This window comes from Vicugna pacos, chromosome 30 (genome assembly GCF_048564905.1).
Source record: "Vicugna pacos chromosome 30, VicPac4, whole genome shotgun sequence".
In the NCBI taxonomy this organism is placed as follows: domain Eukaryota; kingdom Metazoa; phylum Chordata; class Mammalia; order Artiodactyla; family Camelidae; genus Vicugna; species Vicugna pacos.
Window position 1 is genome coordinate 10010753 of NC_133016.1, and position 24692 is coordinate 10035444.

At 36.7% G+C, this 24692-nt stretch overlaps 1 protein-coding gene across 1 annotated transcript in view; it reads right to left on the minus strand.

Moving 5' to 3' along the window:
* Nucleotides 1-24692, minus strand: part of PHLPP1 (PH domain and leucine rich repeat protein phosphatase 1) — a 186321-nt gene that overhangs the window by 79536 nt on the left and 82093 nt on the right. Inside the window, exons 2-3 of the mRNA XM_015240478.3 lie at nt 14670-14866; nt 7740-7865 (exon numbers count right to left, since the gene is read on the minus strand). Of these exons, the coding sequence (XP_015095964.2) occupies nt 7740-7865; nt 14670-14866 (323 nt within the window). The remainder of the gene's footprint in view (nt 1-7739; nt 7866-14669; nt 14867-24692) is intronic.

A 24692-nucleotide genomic window follows, 5' to 3' on the forward strand; every position in this document is an offset into this window, starting at 1 on the left:
ACTATTGTCACTACTGCATCAGTTCAGTACGCCAAATGACTTCACTATTAACAAAATATATCTATCAACAATTTGAGGGGCTAAACAAAACAAAGAGTCTTTTTATTTCAGTGTTGACCTCATCAGTGAATAACTAATTCACTTGGGACATAATGTCTAAAGCAAGGAAAACAATGGTCACATACTCTGTGCTCATCATCTGGTATCTTCAAGTACATCATGAAACTGCAGAGCACCCCACAGAAAAGCTACAGAAGGGATCTGGGAATCAAGTGATGAGGAAATTGCTGGAATTATAAGAGAGCCTTCTCCCCAAAACAGACTGCTACGGGGGTGGGGGAGGGCATGGAAATCACAGAAAATTCAAGAGTTAGAAGTTACCAAATAGGAGAAGGAGCAGCAGCATCTTGTGTTACACCAGAGAGCAAAACTAGCGCCAGCGAGCAAAGCTATGGGGGTAAAGACTTCAGCTCACTTCTAAGGAACAATTGTCAAGTCAGACACTGCAGGTACCTGAAAACCTACAGACCTTTAAGTAAGTCTGGGAGTCCACAAGGTTCTTTTCAAATCTCAAATTCTACGTCCCTCAACTAACAGCCACTTGATGATGACTAGAATTTAAGGTTAAAGAATACTTTTAAAGAAAACGCCAAATAACTGCTAAGGCAATTATTCCAGAAAACGACAAGTAATACTACCTTTTTGGTGACTACTTTACAAGGGTCCTTCCCAATCATAGAAAAACGTGTTAACTTTAAAACAAAGCTGCAAGTTCCTTGCTTAAAACCTAAAATGTATTTTATTAATGATAACAACAAATCCATTACTATACTGGAAAGTTAGTTACAATATTTGGTAACTTATAGCTGAATTTCTCTAAGAAAATAAAATGGACCTAGCTGGAAACAACTGAGATGCACAGCATTTCTTTACTTCATCTAACTTCTATTTTTCCTTTTCACACTGCCCACACACCTGTGATAAAACTACATTTTTACACTTTATACAGCTGTACTTTGTAGATATCTTACCTCTGTTTGAAATGTCCTTTGGCCTCTTGTCTTTGTGAACTCTTATTCATCCTGCAAGACTCAGTTTGCCCACTACCTCCTTGAAGCTTCCTGTACCTAAATGTTTCATAAACTCAATTTCCAAATTTTTCTCATATCTTAACTACGGAATTGGCACAAGAGCAATTTTCTCAGAGTAGGGGTGACATTTTATAAACTAAAATCCATGTCACTCAGACCCTCAATTCTACTTCAGATTCTACCATAGACTTGCTAGCCTGTCATGGTCAAATAGCCCTTGATTCTTTATCTAAAGAATGGGTATAAAATGTGAAGGGAAGGTTTCCCCAAAAAGCCCTAATTTTAAGCCCTGGACTCCTTAGCAGAATGGTACTGTGGGCAAAGCTTCTTACCCTTATAACCCCAATGTAACCAACTACAGCACAGTCCCAAAAAGACAAGTGACCAACCATGCTGACAAGAAGCAACACACGCCTTAAATTACACTTCCAATTAAGAAGCAAAATATGAGTAAATAATGACTAAGTGATCTTAAAGGGTTCTTGCAACGGCATTAAATGACACCAATCTATATGCTGGAAACAATCCTATTACATGTGAATGATTTGACTGTGGTTAGTGAAGTACTCTTTGAGTAAAATCTGGACTATAAAACACCCTTTTAAGCACGGGAAAGGAAAAAGTTCAACTGTGATTCACCATATATCTTATACTTATTTAAAGGGTGATGTTTACTCATTATTTCACGTGATCTTTAATTCAGCGTGAGATGTGGCCCTGACTTGCCTACACCACTATGCATATTAACGGTGAACCCAAAGTCATTGCAACCAAAACTTCAACGCAGTGACTTTTTTCACTTAGAAAAAAAAAAAGATGGCTTGGAATTAAAGTACTCTGGTTAATACTGAAAGAAAGCTAGCTGGACAGATAAACATTGTGATAGCCACAGTCACTGGACACTGCCAGTGTGTTAAGCACCGATCAACAAGGAGAGAGACGTGGACAGGCTACGCGGCTGTATGAGGCGTGGATTTACGCTGCTGGGCCATAAAACACACACACGGAACACAGCTGGCCACAGCGATAACTGTGGAAGCTGGGTCATAGGCTTGTGGTTATTACTACATTATTATCTCTACTTCTGAATATTAGACATTTTCCAAGATGAAAAATTAAAAACACATTCATGCACAACACCAAATCAGTGATCTGAATCCCCTTTTAACTCTCCTTGAAATAAAGAAACAGACTTTAAAGTGGGACAATATAGTGTTGTAGAAGTGACTAAGACTTTAAAAATAAGTACGACTTAGGCTATTAGATTCACATAAAAGACTAACTTTGAAAAGCATTCGCAGGACCAATCAACATGTCTGAAACTAATGCACTCCAAAAACTGGGCCACAGGGACGGCCAGCCGAGTCAGCATTTCCATCATGTTGCTCGTCTATATCCCCGAGGCCCTTCTGCGGGTCCAGTTCTTCCTCAGCCACCACACTCAGCCTGACATCGCTGCCCCTCCAACCACTCTGAAAACATGCTGGATCCATGCACCCATGTTGAACAAACAGAGCCCTCTTCTGCACTGCATACAATAGGATGTTTACTGAATTTTTAAAGCATGCCGCACATTAATATTTTAGGGATGACTTTACAATCAATATTGTAATCCTCCCAAAGGAGCTATTTCCTCCACAGTATCTACCACTAACACCCGCCCAAAATTAAAAACTCTAAAGGGACTGCCTTGGGTATTATCTTGGCAAGCAATACTAAGTGCTAAGATTAAGTTTAAAAAATAATACGTTTGTAAGAGACTATCTAGGTAGAACACAGCTAATTAATAACCTGTTATAAATTTTCACAAAATCAAAGAAAACAGATTAGAACAAAGATTAATCTTTTTCTTGTAGCTAAGATCCAGAAGCACAAACTGAAAATAATGAATCTTCATTTTTAATTCATTATCTAATTCATTTTAATTTAAAAATCATTGGAATTTTTTTTTTTTTGGTCCTCCTACCCTGACTGGAGCAGGGGTGGTCATTAAAAATCACGAACTCAGATACTTCTTTCTGTTGTTGGTTTGTCTTTCTTCAGATACTTATTAAAATGAATCCTCATTTAAACATCAGGATGTAGACAATCCATTCTGTGAATGTTTTGTTTCTCAGTAAGAAGAAAAGAAAAAGAAACCGTTTCCATAGTAACCCTGAGTGTGACTAAACTGTACAACTTCCTAAGACTTACATATGCGCAAGAATAGACAACGGAAAGGAGAAGCTGGAAGAAGTGACTTGTGACCGTCAGCCTTTACCTCTCTGAGTTTCCCACACACACATTATCCCAAATGGACTGAGGTTCTCATCCTCTTTCCAGCATCTCCACCCTGCTCTCCCAGGATGCTTGGTTAAAGGAAAAGACACTATCACAGAATTATCCTCAACATACAAAGTTTAAAAAGTGTGGTCACACTTTATGTGGGTTTCACACCCAAATAGGGAGTTCTAGCACTTACTCCTTCTATAACACGCACCTCTTTAATCAGTCCCTTACAACTCATTCCCCCTTCATTCACTACCAGACCAACTGCTAAAAAATTTTAAAATGTGTATCTGGTTCTTAAAAAGTTGGAGAAAGGGAAGACACTGTATCTAAAATCTGCACTTACTAAAATATTTGCCCTCTGTTTCCTACCCCTGATTTGTCAGAAAGAAGTCTTCTTTCTCCCCTATGTCTGCCATTTTTAAATACTTCAGCCCAAAAAGTTCCTGCTGTTGCTAAGAGCAGCAGAAGTTTCCTTGTTTAGACAAACTAAGTATATGTGTGTCTTATACTTAAAATAAACATAACAACAGATAATACTTTTTAAAAAATATTGTCTGGCCAATCAATGATGATGGCAGGGATGTGGTCATAAAATTATTTTTTTTATTTATGTATTTATTTAGTTAGTCTCATGTACACACACACACACACACGCTACGTGCTAGTGTATGTCTGTTACATACGCGTATTTCATATAAGCGCTAAGACGTAAGTACTATTTTTGTTCCCTTTATCTAACTAAAAAGCTTAAAATTTAGAAACTTAGATAACAGCCGTTCGACCAGTGAATGGCAGAAGCCATGTATGCCTCACTTGAAAGCTCAAACTCTACTCCCACACCATTTGGCTTCTCCAAACATCCAGATCCTTTCTGAAGGGAAAAGGGTTGTTAAGGTTCTAATTCAAATTCATTCAGTTATTATCACTTAACTACTAGTTGAGTGCTTGTTAATGCTAGTAATCTAAGGTAATTAACGCAAAGTCCTTCCTCCCTCTTGGAAACACTCCCCTACACCTACCTGTAAGTGTGAAATATAAGCTGCAACCTTGTGCATGCACATGTGTGTAGATCACTCTCTTCTGCAGTTACATTACACGTCAACACATACACATCAAATGGTTCCTAATGGTGATACAATAATTAGGGAAAAGGAAAACTCGCACCAGCATTCCTCTCCCTCATCCTGCCACCACCATGTGCTCCTGTGTCACAATTCTTCCCGCATCTTCACCTTCTCCTTTTGAGAGGTCTGATGTCTGAATCAGCTCAGTTTGGATAATCAGAATGAGAGTCTTCTTACAGATACAGCTTCCTATTAGACCACAGACACGGCATATTAGCTAACCAACCAGCAACAGGAAAGAGCACTTGACATTTATAATCACCTGCAACAAGTCAGAAATCAACATTTTTTACACAATATCACACAAGAGGTATTTTATAATCTTCCTCTTGCACTTTCTCTCTCTTCTGTCTCTCTTGGAACAGAAGCTCTTTGAAGTTAAGAACTGTATCTTGCCATAGTTTTAAAGGCACAAATATAAAGAGTCTAATTCATGCTATGGTTTCTGACTGAGGCTACAATCTACCCAGTAATTCAAAGAACCTAGAAGCCATTCTTTACTTCTCCCCTTTTCTCACGCTGTATATGTGATTTAACAGTAAACCTATCACTCGACTTCCAAAACACGTCCCAAAACACATCTATTCACTTCTCTCCATTTCCACCTTCACCTCTTGCCGCCAATATACTACGAGAGCCTCTTGACAGGCCCCCTCTGCTTCCATTCTTGCCCTCCACAGTCCATTCATTCTCTTTCCCTCTTATTTATTTATATGTTTGTTTGTTTGTTTAATTAGAGGTGTTGGAGATTGAACCCAGGACTTCATGCATGCTAAGCATGTGCTTTACCGCTGAGCTAAACCCTCCCCCACTTACAATCCATTCTCTACACAACAGCCAATGTGAGATCACGCAACTTTCTGGAAGAGAATTCTTTAATGCCTCGCCATTATGCCAATAACAAAATCCAGACTCCTTATCCTATTCTATAACATAAGACCCCTGTCTTCTCTGACTCCACACCCCTCATTCCAGTCTTAGGCTCTCATATTCCCTTCTCCCACTATCTGGAAAGCTCCTCCCACCAGATCCTCAAATAATCAAATACTTCTTTTACTGAAGTATCCGTTTAAAGTTCTCCTCCTCAGAGTCAGCCCTCCCCATCATTCTGTGTCATTTCACTTCTGTATCATAGCATGATGATCGGGTATTTTCTTTCTTCCCTGTTTACTTATCATCCCCAGTGTAAGCCCCACTCAGAGAGGAAAACTGGACTTCTTCTCTGCTGTATCCCAGTGCATAAAACATGCACCTGACACCCAAACGGTACTTAATAAATGCTTGCCGGCTTTAGAACAGTGACTTATCAATTGTGTGGCTGTTTAATATACAAGACTGTTAAAGTCAATCCCTATTAATCTTTTTGTTATTGTTTCAATCAAAATAACCTGTCATTGGTACACCTGATAAGTTATATATATTTTTATTTACATCTTTATCCATGTTTGTCTAAGAATTTATAACTCTGACTAGTTCCAAAAGGAATATAAAGCAGCTATTACACTGCATTTGGCATAAAAGATCAAAACATCTCCATGTAGGACATAGTATAAAACACCTGACCAGTACTTCCCCTCAACTGTCAAGGCTATGAAAGGAAAGACTAAAACGCCATCACAGATCAGGGGAGAAAAATGAAAAACCAAATACACTGTGCTACCCTGTATTAAGACCCTGGGACAGAAAGAGGACATTAATGGAAAAACTGGTGAAACCCAAATAAATTATGGAGTTTGGTCAGAGTAATGTACTAACGTTGGTTTCTCATTTTGACAAAGGTACCATGGTAATATAAGATGATTGGGAAGTCAGGTGAGAGGTATATGGAAACAATCCACATTGTCTTTGCAATTTTTCTATAAATAGAAGATTACTCCAAAACAAAAAATTTACTTAAAAAAAACCCAACATCTCCATATAGAAAGAAATTTAAAATGCACTTTGACCATAGTTTGGCATTTTATTCTGAACAGAGTGTGGGCCATTGACTTATTGCTTTGAACTCATACAACCACTTAATGGTAAAAGCACAATATTATTTTTATTTAATATTTGTTTCCTCACATTTGCAACCACAATGTAATTTGAAAACTAGGCAGACGTACTTGTTGCCTCCAATATCATGTTAATTCTACGTGCAAGTCTGAAGGACAAGTGTCATCCTTCCCACTTTCCCTAGTAGGGGTACTGGCCTATAGATTTAGAACTTCCATTTGCCTGCTAGGTTAGTCTTATTAACCGAAACTCTGTCCATTGCTTCTTCTCTCAAAAGAGAAACTAACGTTCCTAAGTGTTCCTAAAATCATCAGAGAACGCAGTTTTTCCCTGATAATTCAAATGTGATCAGTATTTCAAAAAGACTTTCTAGACGTTATTCTCTAATTTTTTGTTAACTGTTTAACAGAGTCATTCCTTTTCACTCACTTGACAAATAATTACATCATGCAGTAGTCTGATTCACACTGAACTTGGACAACAAACTGGATTATAAATTCAAAAATATGAAAGCAAATTCAACTGTAAGGCTTCTGCACCCCAGAGAGGTTTCATCATTACATAAACACACCCAAAAGCAAGGCACAAAGTATACTGCCATCCAACCCACTGTACGTAATTCCACAAATGTGATGCAGAAACATCCTCACACACAACACTTAAAATACCAGCATTTCTTTATCTTATTTATCACATTATCCTGGTTTCCAGTACACACACACACACACACACACACACACACACACACAGAGGTATTTTGTTTCTTTGGTCATGGTAATCTTATTTAATCAGAGGTCTATAAAATGGTAAAAATAACTGAGATAAAAAAAATTAAATAATTCAAGAGGCAGAATTTGAAAAGGTGAAAAAAGAGATGATATACTAGACTGTTTATAAGAAAAAATGGTCAGAGGAAAAGGGGAAATTTCTAACAATTCTCTAGGTATTTTGTGGTTTTGTAATTGTCCTGCCCTGGGCCAGTCCCTTAGATATCCTCAGTCTTATGTTCCTTCCCTATAATATTAAGACAATAATGCCAGTCTACACACTGAATTTTTTAAGTACAAACAAAACTGGCAAATAAAATACAATTTTAAAAAAGCTACTTTCCACCAAAATGAGCTTTTAAAAAACTAAAAGTTGCTAGCTACTGGCAGCATCTGAAAAAAAAAAATTGAGTGTATAACTATATTTTGTAAAGCAGAAAGCAACTCTTCAGCCAGCCAGAAGCTAAACAGAATTCTTGTTAAGTGCTTACCTTGGAGACTTGTCGAAGCCATCTTAAATACTCTGTGAACGTATCAAAACAAATGTAGTAAGTCTGGCTTTGGGGTCCAGAGGAGCTAAATGCTAAACAGTGCTGGTGCTTTTTCACTTCTTCTACCTATAAAAATAAACAAGGAGCGACAAAAACAAGTCAGAAAGCAGAACATTTGCATAGCTCGTTAGCTTTACCTTAGATCAGTGAGTCTGCTCAGATTTGCATCTATCCCTGCATGTGTTCCTCTTATGACTTAAAACATGTAAGTTCCTGAGTCTGACCAACCGATGTGAATTACAAGGAACCAAAATGGGGGGCGTTTTACCCTCATCAGATTTCCCCATAATAGTGAAATTATCTTTTTCCTGTTTAAAATGGGAACAGACTCCGTTTCTTATCCTTCTGTACCCTCCTGATAGGGTGCTGGGGTTTTTACTTTCCTGTAGGAGTCTTTTTTTTACTTAACATTTTACTTAAGAATTCTACTTTAGGTGAATTTTTACTTAGGGGACTTTTGTATTACTCTGAATTACAGTCTTTTTTTAAAAAGAGGACTTCAAGCATGTAAAATAAGTTTTTTAAAAATTTTCTTGTAAAATTGAGATTAACCTGAAATAAAACCCCACCATGAGAAATTTCAAGTCCTAGTAATGCAGTGATATAGTCAAATTAAATTTCCACTCCTAGTAAATTCTTCAGAAGGAGAAAAAGTCCAAACAATAAAGCAACATGACATTACACAAACTCACATGTTTCATAGGCTGAATGTTTCCTGTATTTCATTTACAAAAACGCCCACTTCACAAAGAAAGTGTAAAAAACTTCAAAAAATCAGTATCACACAAACTACGTTCTGGGATCAAAATAAAATTAAGTTAAAAATCAATAATTAAAAAAAGAAAGAAAGAAAGAAAATATGGGATACCCTGTAGAAAAGAGTTTAGAGAAAAATATCAAATTTCATTAAAAAAGACTAGAACTTTTTAATCCCAGATGAATAGTTTGGATAATAAGACAAAGAATAAAAAATTCAATGTTAAAAAAAACCATAATAAGTAAATCAATTAAAAATCTGCATATGTTTAGAAAGTTAATAATACACTTCTAAACAACTCACAGATAAAAAAATAAATTGTAATCAAAATTTAGAAATTCTTGGAACTAAACCACTAAAAAATACTACATATTGAAATGTATGGAATGCAACAAAGACAGGTACATAGAGGGAAATTTATGATTTTAAGTACTCAGAAAAGGCAGAAAATTAATTTGATTGGCATGTATCTCAAGAACTTAGGGAAAGAAATATTAAAAACAAAAACTGAGTGAAAAAGTAAAATGAAGGTGATAATAAAAAGCAGAAACTAATGACATGAAAACCAAATACACAACAGAAAACATTAACAAAGCAAAACACTGATTCTTTGAAAAGGCTAACAAAACTGAGTATCAAATGATATTGATCAATGATATCAGCTGAAGATACAGTTGATATAAGGTATAAATAACATAGAAGATATAAATAATATTAACAATGAGAAGGGAGATACCATAGATTAAGCAGGATTTTAAAAAGATTGTTATAAACAATTTGTGGTAAATTTTTAGAAAAATATATTTTACCAACACCCAAACAAGGGAAAAAAAAAAAAGAAGGCCTAAGTAGTCCTATTACCGTTTAAAAAGTTGAATGAATTTTTTTTAATTATCAAGAAAATATCAGGCCCATATCATTTTATAGATGAGTTTTACCAATTCTAAGAAATAGATCATTCCAAACTTGTGCAAACTCATCCACCAAAGTAAAAAAGAAGAAAAACACCCCAACCTATTCTATGAGGATACTATAACCAAAAACAGATCAGAACACTAAGAGAAAGGAATCTACAGGCCAACCTTAGTCATGAACACACACATTAACAGATTAAAGAAAACCATATGATCTTCCCCACAGTGGCAGAAAAAGCATTTGATAATATTCACCATCCATTCATGATAAAACAAAAACAAAAACAAAAACAAACCTCTTTAGCAAACTAAGAACACAAATAACTCACTTAAACCAACAAAGGATATTTATTGAACATCTAAGGCAAGTGTCAATGTTAATGATACCACTCTCTTTAAGATCACTGATAAGACAAGTATCTACTTTTCCTGTTCAATACTGTACCAGAATCCTGGCCATTACCATAAGACAAAGAAATGTATTAAGAAAGAAAAGAAGTTGTCATTATTTGAATATGAGATGATTAGCTACACAGCAAACTCCAAAAAATCTAGACATTATATTAGAATGCATAAGAAAATTTAGCAAGATGGCCAGACATAAGATCAACACTCAAAAATCAACCACATTTCTATACACCAAAGAGAAAACATGATTTTTTTTAAAATGCTATTTAATCTATATTGACAGAAATCAGGCAGTGTTTTTTGGGAATGGGAAGGAGGGAGTGGAAAAGCAGGAACAGAAAGGAAACAAAGGAGCACAAGGGAACTTTTGGTGATGATATGATCACTACCTTGAGTGTGGTGATGGATGTTCACAGGTGTATATATCTATCAAACTGTATTCGTGGGAATATAATACAGCCATCAAATTGTTATCAAAATGTGCAGTTTGTTGTATATCTATTATGCCTCAGAAAAGTTTGGTTAAGATGCAGAGAAATGGGCATACTTGTACACTGACGTGACTATGAAATGGTGCAACAACCTTAGATAACAGTTTGACATCATCTTGTAAAAGTCAAGGTGCACATATGCCCTACAGCCCAGTGACTGCACTCTTGAGTATGTCCCTAAGAGCAGTACTTCTCAAGGAGGTCATTATAGAAATTTTAGATTGAATAGTTCTTTGTGTACATTGTGCAGGACTGATACTCTGCATGACATTTTACTCTCTGAGCCCCAGCCCTATAAATGTCAACAGTGTCCCCTTGCAGTAAAAGATATTAGTATTAACCAAACACACTATCTAGAACCTTTGCAGTTAAGGTGGAGTCGTGACTAATTCTGGCCAAGGAGCAACAGGCAGAAGAGGAGTGTGTCACTTCTACAATCAAATACACAAAAGCCAGTTAATGACCCTCCAGTTACCTCTTCCCCTGCCTATGCAGCCAAGGAAGCCACATGTTACAAATACTATAATTATTTAAGAGAGCAGAACCTCCATCAGGCTGGGTCCCCACATAATTACTTGAAAAAAGAAATCTCCACAAACCCATACTGGACAAACAGTGTGAGTGAGAAATACATTGTTCTCATAAGTCACTGAGATGTGGGGGGTTTTGTTACCACAACATAACTTAGCTTACATCAACTGACTATCCAATCACTTGACAATCAAAACATTTGCTAATATTAGCAAATGTCCCCTTCAGACACAGCAACAAAAGTTGAGAAATCCTGCTCTAGAAAAACCACTTGTATACCAGGAAGCGTATCAAAATAAGACTATTTCAGCAGCATCACTTACAACAAAAACCTACAAACAACCCAAATGTCCATCAACAAGAAGATTACTTAAGAAATTATGGAGATGTGGAACATTTCCAGAGTGGAACAGTGTACAAATATGAAAACCACATATAGCAAGTAACAAAATCTTATTACAAAACATAATACTGAGTGGAAAAATTCTGTCACAGAAAACCACACACTGGGCATTATTACTTTTATTCAGATCAAAAACAAGCAAAACATAGTTATATGATAAAATTTATTTCAAAAAAGTAAGAAAATGATGAATACATATGCTGGGACAGTGGATCCCTCTGGGACAGGAGGAGGCAATGGGACAGATGTGAAGAGAACTCAGGCAGAAACACTGATACTGACATAGCTGTGATTCCTAAATTGAGTAGTAAGTAAACAGTTACTCAAATTATTACACTTTGTAACTTAATAGTAAGTAAAATATTATATAAAGTAAAATATAAGTTATCTAATAGTAAGTAAAATATTATATAAAGTAAAATAAAGTTATCTAAAATTTTATGCTATATTTGAAAGAACAAATTAAATATAATAATTGCACAATGAATGAAAACTTATTTATTAGATTTTTTCAGCAATTAAACTTTAATAAAGCTTTACTTAACTTCACATTTGGAATTCTACATTTGAAAATATAAACTAATGATCATGCTCAAGTAGTGTGTTAAATTTGATTATCACAGTAATTACAGCAAGTCATGACCCATCTATCTCACACTTCATATTTAGCTCTTTTTTAATATAAATTGGAAAAAAAAAACCCTCTTCCATTTACTCTCCATTTTTCCTTTAACAACAGAACTGAGTAAGAAAAGAAACAAACGTTAATGAAAACTCAGAAAGAAAAGAAACAAACATTAATGAAAACTCAGATTGCAAAGAGTGAATTATGTTTTCCTGATTTTTAACAGATTTTAAAAGACTCGATTTTTCCACATACTCAGTTATTTTTAAAGGCGTAGCACAGAACAGGTTTTACAAGGTTTATCTGTGAGAAAAGGAAGCTATTAACTTTCAGTGCACTCAATGGTAGAAGTACATCCAATAATAGGCCTGGGAAACAGAACAAATCTCCAGCACTGAATGAAAATGCTAATTACAACTGGATCTCCTGACCTGATCTGAACATTCCACTGCTTTCCTGCCTCTGCTTCTCTGAGCACAATAATCTTTCCAACCATCTCCTTCATATGTCAAGAGAATTTTCACCCTTCAAGTTCTTCCATGCTTCATCACAAAACCCTGATTCCCCCCAACAAAATGTAATCTGCCCTTGCACTTATCTCCCACACTGCTTTCTACACCTCTCATAGAGCAGATACTACTGTGTCCATCCTTCACCTCCAGACAGTAAATTACAAGCTATTCAAATGCAGGGATGGTGACTTACCCATCCTGGTATTTCTGAATCGTCAAGCAAGGTGGCTTCCCCACAGAGGGAAGAAATATTAATTAAATATTAATATTTAATAGAAATATTAAATTTGCCTATGCAAATGCCCAACATCATAGAGAAGAAACAGACTGTTGGTCTAACAGGGCATCAGATATTAAATGCACATTTTTAATGATGACTTTGGCAGTAATAATGATGACTAAGTTTTCAGTAATCCATCCAAAGGACAAGATCTTCAGTAATAAACTATCATTAATTTTTCAATGCTTAGATAAAAGTTAAGAAGCCACAGTTTCAAAATGAATGACTGAAATAGATCTAAAGACACTTTGCAGACTAGCCAAAATCTGTTTTCTTAAACACTGAAGTAGTAGTCTTAAAACTAGAATATATAATAGTAGAAGGCAAAAAACTGACATGGGCTGTTTACTCATAAGGAAGGACTAATTTAAACTTTATTTTATGAATAAAGAATGAACTTGCTACATAGCAGGTGAACAACAAAACCATTTATTGCTGTACACATCTGGTCTTTCTTAACTCTTTCATTTCTAATCCCTAGAACCAACAGATCAAATATTTGCCAGTATACTGCATAGTACAGTATACTGTATAGCACAGGGAAATATATACAAAATCTTGTGGTAGCTCACAGCCAAAAAAAAAAAAAATGTGACAATGAATATACGTAAGTTCATGTATAACTGAAAAATTGTGCTGTACACTGGAATTTGACACAACATTGTAAAATGAATATAACTCAATAAAAAAGGTTGAAAAAAAAGTCCCAAACTCTAAAACCCACTGAGGAGCTAAATCTGGTATCCCACGAAGCTTTTTTTTAAAAAGTCCTTTGAGCATCAGCATTACTGAGACGTCAGAGTTCCGTGTATTTGCATCTTAGGGCTGCCCAATCCTCTTAAAGGGCTCAAGGTGGAGGCAGATGTTAAAAATACAGATTCCTCAGACAAATAAATGCAAATTGAGGGACAATCACCAAACAACTGGTCTAAACGCTTCAAAATGTCAAGGTCATGAATGAAAAAAAAAAAAAGCTGAGAACTGTTTCAGATTAAAAGGGACAAAAAAAGAAATGACTAAAAACAAAAAGTTCATTTTAACAAAAGTAGGTTTCTTATTTTTCCTCTCTCTCTGTTTTCCATGCTTTGTCTCCTTTCCCTCGCCTATTCAGGTGGAAAAATGATAAACAAAAACATTTTTAATATGTCCCTGATTTCCATAAATCCATTTCTTCATCCAAAACTGCCTTCTCCATTATTAACAGATTATCCTATCATTTAAAAATCAGGGAATACTGGCATATAATTATGGTAATGATATCCCTACCAATGCTTGGAGTTTATAAGTAAATCTGGCAAAGGAAAGAATGTAATATTTTCCTAAGCAATTTGTTTCTACCTTATAAATGACAGGAATAAAACAGTTAACATGCCCAAAAGAAAGCAGCCAGTGTTTTCTCCGAAATGAGTAGCATTTCAGGTTCAAAACTCATGACTAGTCGTAGTGATAGACTGAAAGTGCTAAACCCACTGGTCACTAAACACAAATAAACAGAGAGGTAAGGCAAAGTGGGATCAGAGGCTCCTGCCAGAGAGTCCAACCTTTGATAAGCATGCCTGAATGATCCTAAAGTCATGGACTTGGGGATCATGCTACTACACTACAAAACACATGCTCATGATACCAAAATACGTCTTCTCATAAATAATAATTTATCATCTCCAGTCTGAAATACAACAGTGACGTTATAGCTGCTCTATTTTCAGTCCCATAGGTAAGATGCACGTGCTAATGAAGTGAATATAACCAGGGCCTCACATGATCCAATGGCACTGTTATTTTCCAAAACTCTACCAACCAAAAATGCCCCACAGGCGGAGGCACAACAGGAACCGAGTAAGGCCTCAGACGAGTCAAAAACCATCCACCCCTTACTACAGAAATGGCTCGAAGTCAGCTCCTTAAAGACCCCAGAAAATCTTTCAATCTTTGGTTTGTGTTAAACTTACTTTCCCACCAATCAGTGGCAGGACATGCATCTTTCCGGCCAAGCTGTCTTTCACAGACGAGACTATTAGGCAGGTCCCACACAGGATGACTTGGCGTCTGGTCCATCGGCTCACTGGCAACTGCATTTTGCCTTTACGGACATTATACATTCCTGAGAGCTGAATCCGTTCAGAGCTACCGGTGCTGTGAGGTTTTCCTGCAACAAACACAAGTAAACATTTTAGTCTAAAAGAAATGAGCTTTTTGCTACTCACCAGCCTACCAGATAAATTACTTACACAAAAGAGAATAATTATAGGCAAACAGTCTAATTTATAATTGAGAGAATCCGAAACATTCAGTAATGCAATTATTATCAGAACTACCACATCTACTCCATTTGTACCTTTTAATATTAAGAAGAGCGTTTTCCTTAAAACCCTAGGGAAAAGCCATTTTTAACTCCTCTGTTAAAAATCCAAGTTTTATTTTCTGTTACATCCTTCATGATTTAATTTTACATTTAAAAAAGAGATGACTTCAAGATTTTCATAAATGCTAGAATTAATTTCAGTATACTAAGAAAATACAGACAGATAGGAAGATAACATTCAAGATCTAATATTTAATGAACCTAACCAGTTTTAATGGAATTAGCTGCTAATATACTTCCTCTTACAGATATTCACTATACATTTACTATTAAGGGGGCAATTAAAAATGAATGACTTTTTTAGTAAGAAAATACTACTCTACCAAGATAGGCTAAGTCCTCAAAGATAAACTTGACATCAATCTATGAAGGATGTAATGCTTGTAACTCGCAGAAGGAACACAGAAACAGAGAAAGATGCACTAAGGGCTCAGAGAGAGGAGAAAGATCTGACAAGTCCTCATTTCCCTGTTGGAAATTGAATTTGACAGAATGACATTCAGACAAGTTCCCATTAACTGAATGGGAGAACTACTGTGGTCCACATGTGATGGAGTTGTACACACAAAAAGGAAAAGACTTCCCAGTTCCACACACTGAATATTTATCAAAGAGAACTGACGTCCATGCTCAGAAATAAATTAATGAGGGACACATGCCCTCAAATAGGTCCCAAGCCAGATGTGTTATACTTATTTGGAAGTTTGTCTAGCTGCCAAGGGCTAACAGAAGAAACAGACTCAAGAGAAATTATATTCTTATGAATATTAAAAATTAACGTAAGTGCCAAATAGCTTTGGTAGATGTCAATTACCTATTGAAGAAGGAAGCAGGAAGAGCAGCGGCACCAAAAATAGGTCTTAAGAAGATCCAAAGACTGAACCCTCCCAATACATAGTTTAGGGCAGAAATGTTTGCAAATAACAAAACCAGCAGGTTTGAATTTCACTTCCTCTTTCTCCCAGTATATCAGAACATTTTATAAAATAAATACTGCACACTACATACATTTGCTGGGGCTGGGCCAGAATGAAGTGTAATAGTGGTTCAGCTGTTTGAACTTGGGCCTAGCAGACAACTACACGGCTAGCACTCTCGGTGAAGAACTCCGCTGAACTGTTTGTCCACCAAGTGCTAACACTCCCACAGTGGGGTAGGAAGCCCAGAAGACTTCACAATAGATGTGACTTGTCAAAGGCTGCCAGTGATGGATTAGACCACAGTCATTCACTTGTCCCATTCTGCACAAATTCATGTACACCCAGAGAGAAAGATGCCCAGGCTCCCAGTCTAAGAGCTCCTTCCTACATTAGAGACTCTTCCTGTAGGGAGGAAGAGGAGATTCAGAAGAAAACTGAAAGGTAAGTACAAGAATAAAAATTAGGAACAGCAGGCACGTGGATTTCCAAAATCCAATTTCCATGACTTTAATACACTACCATTCTCTAACAAGGAATCTGAGCTACTTAAACACATACACACACGTACAAAATGAATGCAAAGCAGGCATTTTATTCAGCCACATCAGAGAGTGGCTTCAAGGATGCTTGTTAATCTGTCACATTTATGTAGATCTGTGAGTAATTAGAGACTGACGAAAAAGACAACAGGGGTACAAAAGAATAGTCCTTCAATTCTCCAACTCCACAAAAATCCTAGAGAAGCCCCAGAGCACATCACCAGACAGAGAGGACTAAGGCTGAGATTTATTTAGGGATATAAATGAGAAGAGTGTGAAGACATCAACAGAGACTGGCTTTTTACTCCCTAGTTAGAAAACTTCTCAGGGGGCCTGAATAGTCCTGGAACCCAATGATAAAAATCAGTCTGTCCTTGGAAAGCCCTAAACATCCCGGTCTGAATAAAATCCCTCTTGCCTTGTTCTGAGTGAATTAAAATATCCTGTTGTCTGCGCCGTCCCTAGGTGCCCTGTGTGTTCCAGATCAGACGCACCCTCAGGACTCAGCTCTGGGGAGTATCGAGATGAGTAAGTGATCCACACCTGGGCAGTCACCCCAGTGCACACTCCTTTGTGTCAGATTTATTCTATGAGATAAGGAATTATTTTAGCTCTCTCTGCTGATTCTGAAACTTCTCAATTCAGAGGCATTCCAATTGTCCTATGCTCTAATAAACATTAACATCACACAAGGAACCGACACCTGCCAGTTTAATGTTGGAGCCATTGTTATAACTTTTATTTTAGAAATGTTACTCTAATTTCCTACAGGTTTAAGGCATTTCTTATGTTACCTAAGAGGAAAGATGGACAGCAAAAGCAAGTATTTCCAACTGAGATAGAAACCACAATAGAAAGTGATTTAAAACACACTTTCTCTCTCTTCCTCATTTGACACATAGCAATTTGGTCAAATTTGACACATAGACACCCGCAAAACCATCGCTAGAAAAGGAGCACACTGATCATCGCCAACAGTTTCCTTGTCCCCATTGTGATCTCTCCCTCTCCCTCCCACCCCCACCCATGGCCTCCCATGCTCAGCCAACTACTGGTCTGCTTTTTGTCACTTTTTGTCTATTTGTTGAGTGTGTCAAGAGTTCTTCATTTTTCATTGCTGACTAGTATTCTGTTGTGTGAATATACCACATTTTGTTAAACGATTCATCTGCTGAGGGACATTTGGATTGTTGCCAATTTTTTTGCCTACTTTGAAAACATTGGTATACATGTTCTTGTGTGGATATATGTTTTTATTTATCTTGGATAAACCCCTAGGACTGGAATGGCTGGGCTGTGCCATTTCAGATGCCCAGCATCAGTGGAGGGGAGTTCCAGTTACTCTACCTCCTTGACAACACTTTTAGCTGTCCTGGTACATATACAGTAACACCTCATTATAGATTAAATTTGCATTCCCCTAATAACTAATGATGCTGATCATCTTCTCAAGAGCTTATCTGCATTTCACATACCTTCTCTGCTGAGGTGACTAATTTAAATCTTTTGTGCAATTTTAATTGGATTGAGTTCCTTATATATTCTGAATACTGGTCCTTTGTCAGATGTTTAACTTGCAAATATCTTCTCCCAGTCTGGCTGGCTTTTCCATTTTCTTGACAGTACTTTGGGAAAGCAAAAGATTCTATTTTATTGAGGTCCAATTATTTGACTTATCTTTTGTAATCAGTGCTTTTTATGTTGTATTTAAGAACTTTTTGACAAACTCAATGTCACTAAGTTTTTTCTCCCATGTTTTCTTCTAGAAGTTTTATACTTTACATTTTTACATTTAGGTCCATTATTAATTTCAAGTTAATTTTTGTTCACAGCAAGAAATAAGTAGAGGTTCAGGGGTTTTTTGTTTTTGTTTTTCGACAAATGGCTATGTAAATTATTCCAGGACCATTTGTTAAAAAGACCATCCATTTCTACTGAAGTGCTTTACCATATGTATCAAAACTCTTTTGACCACAGTTGGGTGGGTCCGTTTCTTGGTTATTCCTGCTCCACTCATCTGTTTGTCTGTCTTCAACCAATGTCACACTGTCTTGATTGCTGAATCTTTCTGATTAGTCTCGAAATCAGGGAGCATGAGTCCTCCTCTCCGAAGAACGACAGTTTTACTTCTTCCACTGCAATCTGGTACCTCTTATTTCTTTTTCTTGCCTCGCTGCACTAGCTGGAATATTCCATACAATATTGAATATAACTAGTGAAAGCAGACATCCTTTCTTTTTTCCTAATCTTGGAGTGGGGGGAACATTCAGTTTTTCACCATTAAAAATAATACTAAATATATGCTTTTCATAGATGCATTTTATCAAGTTGAGTAAGTTCCCTTCTATTTCTAACTTGCTAAATTTTTTTAATAAGAAAGGGATGTTAGAATTAATCAAATGCTTCTTCTGCCATCTATTGAGATGATCATGATAAATCTAATTACTTAAATGCTGAACTAATCTTACATTCCCAGGATAAACTGCACTTGGTCATGATATATTATCAATATTACACATTGTTGGATTCAATTTGCTAAAACTTTGTTAATAATTGTTACATTTATGTTCATGAGGGATTTTGGATTAATCTTTTCTTTTTTTCATAATGTCTTTTTTCTGGCTTCGGTGTTAGGGTAATGCTGGCATCATAGACTGAGTTGAAGTAATCTTTCTTTTTTATTTTTCTGGAAGACTTTAGGTGGAACTGGTATTATTTCATTCTTAAACATTTGGTCAAATTCTCCAGTGAGGCCTTCTAGACCTGAAGTTTTGTTTTTTCTGTTTGTTTTTTGGGGTGTGCATGTGTGAGGGTGAAGGGGGGATTAACTATCATTTCAATTTCTTTACTAGAGTTAGGGCTATGCTATTCCATTATCTAGTTCTTCTTGGTTAAGCTTTGGTAATTTGACATTTAAGAAGTTCATCTATTTCATTTAAATTGTCATACAGGTGGCATAAAGTTGTTCACAGTATTTCCTTATTATCATTTTACATATCTACAAAATTTGTAATGATGTCACCTCTTTCCTTCCTGATATTGGTAACTTGACTCTTCCATCTTTTCTTGATCAGTCTGGTTAGAAGATTATCAACTTTATTAAACATCTCAAAGAACCAGCTTTTGGGTTCATTCTGTACTTTTCCTGTTTTTGGTTCCATCTATTTCTGTTCTTACCATTCTTGTTCCTCTTACTAATGTAGGGATTAATTTATACTTTGTTTTTTTATTTTCTTAACATGGAAACTGAGGTCATTGATTTGAGGCTTTTTTCATAATACAGACATTACATTTAAGTGCTATAAATTTCCTTCTATGCGCTGCTTTAGCTGCATTACACAAATTCAGGTATATTGTGGTTATAGGTTCATTAATCTTTTCTTCTGCAGTGTTTAACTTACTGTTAATTCCATCTAGAACACTTTTCACCTCTATAAATTCAATCTAGGTACACACACACATACATATATACATCCATACATATGTACATATCTTCCATGTCACTCCTTAACATTCTTACGCTTTCTTTTACCTTCATGAATATATGGAACATAATTATAATTGCTGCTTAAATGTCTTTGTCAATTAATTCTGTCATCTATATCATTTCTGGGTCAATTTTATTTGCTTTCTCCTCTTTACGGGTCACATTTTCCTGTTTCTTTGCACACCTGGTAGTTTTTGTTTAGATGCTAGTCATTATGCATTGCATCTTCTTGAGTGCTGGATGTTACAGGATTTCTCTGAATACTATGGAATTTTGTTCTAGGACATAGTTAAGTTAGGTGGAAACAGTTCAGTTCTACAAGGCTTGTTTTCTAAGATTTGTCATGTAAGACCAGAGAGGCCTTAAGTCTAGAGCTATAATAGTGATGTTAGCAAGCAATACTTTAACTGATACCCTTTAAATGGTAAGATTTTCCACTCTGGCTAATAGGAACATGGTGAGCTTCAAGGTTTGTTCCCTTTGCTCCTTTTCAGTGTTTTTTTTTTTAAACCCCAGACTTGGATAGTTTCTTCACATATACATGTGCTGATCAGCACGCAGATGAAGGCTCCGTGATGACTGTGCACATCCATCTCCAGGACTCTCTGAGCGGCTCTTTTCTCTCCAGCGCTCTACTCTGTACACTCAAGCGGCTTAGCCTCAATGGACTGCCAGCTCTGTCTCTTGAATTCAGGGTCAACACTGGACCCTGCCTGGGTTCCTCTTCCCAGAACTCTTCCCCGCCATCAGGAAAGTGGTACATTCGTAGGGCTGTTTTAACTTGCTTTCCCTCTCTCAGGGAGCGCATTTGTTGTGGAGCCTTGTGTCCTATGCTGCCTGATGTGCAATGTCTGAAGGCTGTTTCAGGAAGTTTATCTAATTTTCAAACGTTTCTTCTTTAAAGAGTAAATACAGTCTCTGTTACTCCGTCTTGTTTGGAACAAAGTGCCATATATTTTAATTTAACTCTTTCTAATACCTACTGTTCATTGTTATAGATTATACAAGTATGTTTAACATAATTACAGGTTCTCTTTAAAGAGTGGGTTATCAATATTTTACTTTATTCAGAAATTCAGAGAAGCTCTGTGGGGCCAGTAGACTGGAAGAGCTATCTGCCCTGGACCAAAAAATGGCTCCAAACTTCAGTATTAACATAGCAGTTCTTTTCCAATTATTGACAGTAATGAGTTTATGAGCAACTTCTACTTTACTTCCTTATTTTACATTCAATCCTAGAACAACAGGCTTAAAGCTTGCTCTCTACCCTTTTTCAAAGTAAAGGACTGAACTTTGTGGCAAGTCTTCTCCTCCACTCAGAGGTCCCTCTTGACTTCCACATCCATAAGCATTAGTCTAAGACGTTCTGGCTTCTGAATGATTCACTGCTGGTTAAGCACTATTCTACCTACATTCAAAAACAAATGTAAGTAGAATAATGCATAGTTCATTAATCTCTCTATTCTGTCACAAATATTAGAACTCCCACCCCAACAGATCTAACTAAGATAAATGGATGGAGCTACTGTAATAGAAAAGTCCTGGCTGAGATTTCTAAAACAGACTTCTTTGTTGACTCAGGTGGGAGGAGGACAGATTATTGTTAACAACTGCTTCAGACACAGTGGCTTTAAAAGTATGGTCCCAGTAGTACCAGAATCACCTGGAAACTTATTAGAAATGCAAATTCTCAGGCCCCACGCTAGAACTAGAGAATTGGCGTCTCTGGGGATGAAACCCAGTAAACTGCGTTAACAAAAACCCTGTATAAACAGCAGTTTGGATCAAAGAACAGAGATTATTTTGATGATCAGACAAATCCCTTCATTAAAAAAAAAAGAGTCTGAGTTTTTGCTCATTTCTTTTCTTTTTCTACTTCTCTTTTCTTCTGTAGTTTAAAGCCTACACTTAAATGTTATTCCTCAAGATGAGAAAAGTTCAACTTCTGGGTGGAAGGGAAGAATACCGTTAAATATCACTGCTTTGGATCTCACTAACTTAGCATTTTGACCAGGAACTTTTGAAACTGAAGTCTACTTCAGTTTTACCTACCAGCAGGGAATTTTACTAAATAAACATGATTAGAAGAGAAGTATTTATTTAAGGAAAACTAACTACAGTCTGCTCTGCTTCGATATATGTTTCATTAATACCAATATCACACACGATCATAAATAGGGAAATGAAGACAGTATACTATGCAGAGTATTGGTCCATAAGGACTTACTCTAGTCAAGGGGAGCCAGAACACTGGGACTGGAATTATAATTTTCTAAAGCAAAGGGAAAAGCCCACAGTAAATGCACTGTCTCAATGCCCACAAGCCAGCATTTCTCCTCTTCTGTTATTGTGCATTTTTAATATTCCCTAAGAGGTGAACAACTTCCAGCCACAAAAAGCTACCTGCCCAGGCTGTCCAGGTTATCTCCTGAGGTATCCATTATTATTTTCGTTAGTATTTTGATTATAAGGATGCTTGGACTTGGAGTTCTGCCCCTCCCCAACTCTGTTTTCCCATGAACACTTTTATTTTTAATCTACAGTTTTGGAGAACGTGAGAATTTTCAGGAACATATACAGCAGCAGAAACACCTGTTTTAACTAGAAAACTACTGAACAACATAGAAATAAGTACAAATTTGGTTAATGCCAATTACATGTCTGCTACATGTGTTCTAGTGTCTATCACTATGGTAGTTAAAAGTTAGTCCATAAATTTTTAAAAATTCTTCCCTTCACAGGTGGAGCTTAATGGCACTCCCTCTGCTTTGGACTATACTTAGTGACTCACTTCTAACAAATAGAATGTGGCTGACTCGACAGCTGCTTGTGACTTCTGAAACCAGGTCAAAAAAGGCAAGTAGCTTCCACCTTACTCTGTCTAGGATCACTTCCTCTGGGGAAGCCAGTGGCCATGTCAGGAGGACACTCTAGGAACCCCATGAAAAGGCCCACAAGGTGAGGGACAAACTTCGTGCCAACACCCATTAAGGAACTGAGGCTTCTTTTCAGCAGCCACGTGACTGAGCCATGTTGGAAACAGATCCTCCAGGCCCTGTCAAGCCCAGAGAACTGCACCTCTAGGACATCTTGGCTGCAAACTATACAACAATCTCCAGCCAGAACTACCCAGCTAAGCCATTCTAGAATTCCTGACTCAGGGAAATTATGAGATCATAAATGTGTGGTGTTTTAAGCCACTAAGTTTTGGGGCAGTAATTAATACAACTTTACTATGTTCACTTAATTCTATTTACCTGAACATAGTGAAACATTAATAACCTACATTTCACTAAAATAATCTACAAAAATATTTACAAGACTTTATATAACCTAGTGCAGGTCCAAAATAAAATAGTGAAAAAATAGTGAAAAAGGAGTAAGAACAGCCCATTAGGCAATCACAGTTTTCAAAACCTTAGAGAATGAAAGTATTCATGATAATACGGCACCAAAAACTGAGAAAGCTTGATCACTACATAAAAGTCAATGGAAGAATTTACCACGTCCCTGGAGCTGAAAATGGTCAGCAATGAGTGAAAACATTCAATTCTCACCTCACCTTCTCTGCCTTTAGAGCTTAGGCTGATAAAACTCTAAAGCATGTTTCTTATTGCATATAAATCCTTAAATCCCTCTTGACTACCTGCAGGGACAAAGACTGAATTGAATTACCTGCCTAGGCTCATTTCAAGAGCTGGCAGAAGGATTTAGATGACTCCATTACAAGGTCTAGAGACCAGATCACTGAATTGGCACCTGGGAACTTCATCTCAGAGCTGAAAGGCTAAGTAAGCCTAGCAAGGTGCGCTGGCAGGAGCTCTGAAACGACTGAAGGCTAGTTGCTTTTAGCTAATGAAAATGACAACTGCTAAAAAGATTCAGGGTTAATTTATGCATCAGATCAAAAGATATAAAGTCAACTGCCCAGTAAATCTTGCTTCTTATTGACAGCTACTCAATTTGATTAGGTTTATTTATATCTCCCAAATTAGTGTAGATCCTTTCCCCTGAGAAATGCCATGCCCTGAACACTTCTCTAATCTCTAAACCCTTGAATACCTCTAGCGCTTGTAATTCCCACTATAATATTCATTAAAATAGTGCTTGGAAAATGTGAGCTACCCCTTCACACTCTTTTCAGGTTCTGTAAACACAGGGTGAAAATAATTCTGTAAAAAATTCACAAAGCAAACTCTATAGTAACATTAGCCATGAATTTTAAAAATCTGAAAAATCAAAGCAATAAAGATGACTATACATTGTATGTAATACACAGAAAATGATATTAAATTAAAATAGTGAAAGGAAATGCTACATGAAGACAAGTTACAGTGGAGGGCCTCAAATTTCAGCATGCCCCCAGAATCACTGGGAAGACCTTGCTATAAACAGACTGCAGGAGCTGGACCCAGAATTACTCTGGGTGGGGACCCACGATTTTGTTGATGCTGCAGTTCTGAGGACCACAATTTGAGACCCACTATTCCTTAGTTGTCTGAATATCTGATGCTCATGTCTCTTCTTGGGACATGTATCTAGATAAAGTACTTTCTTCAAATGTGGGTTTCATTATAATTTTGTATTCAGAGAGGCTATAACCCCCCCCCCCCCCGCTCCATGAGCTGCTTCTGCTCAGTTCTAGGAGTAATATATGGCTAGCT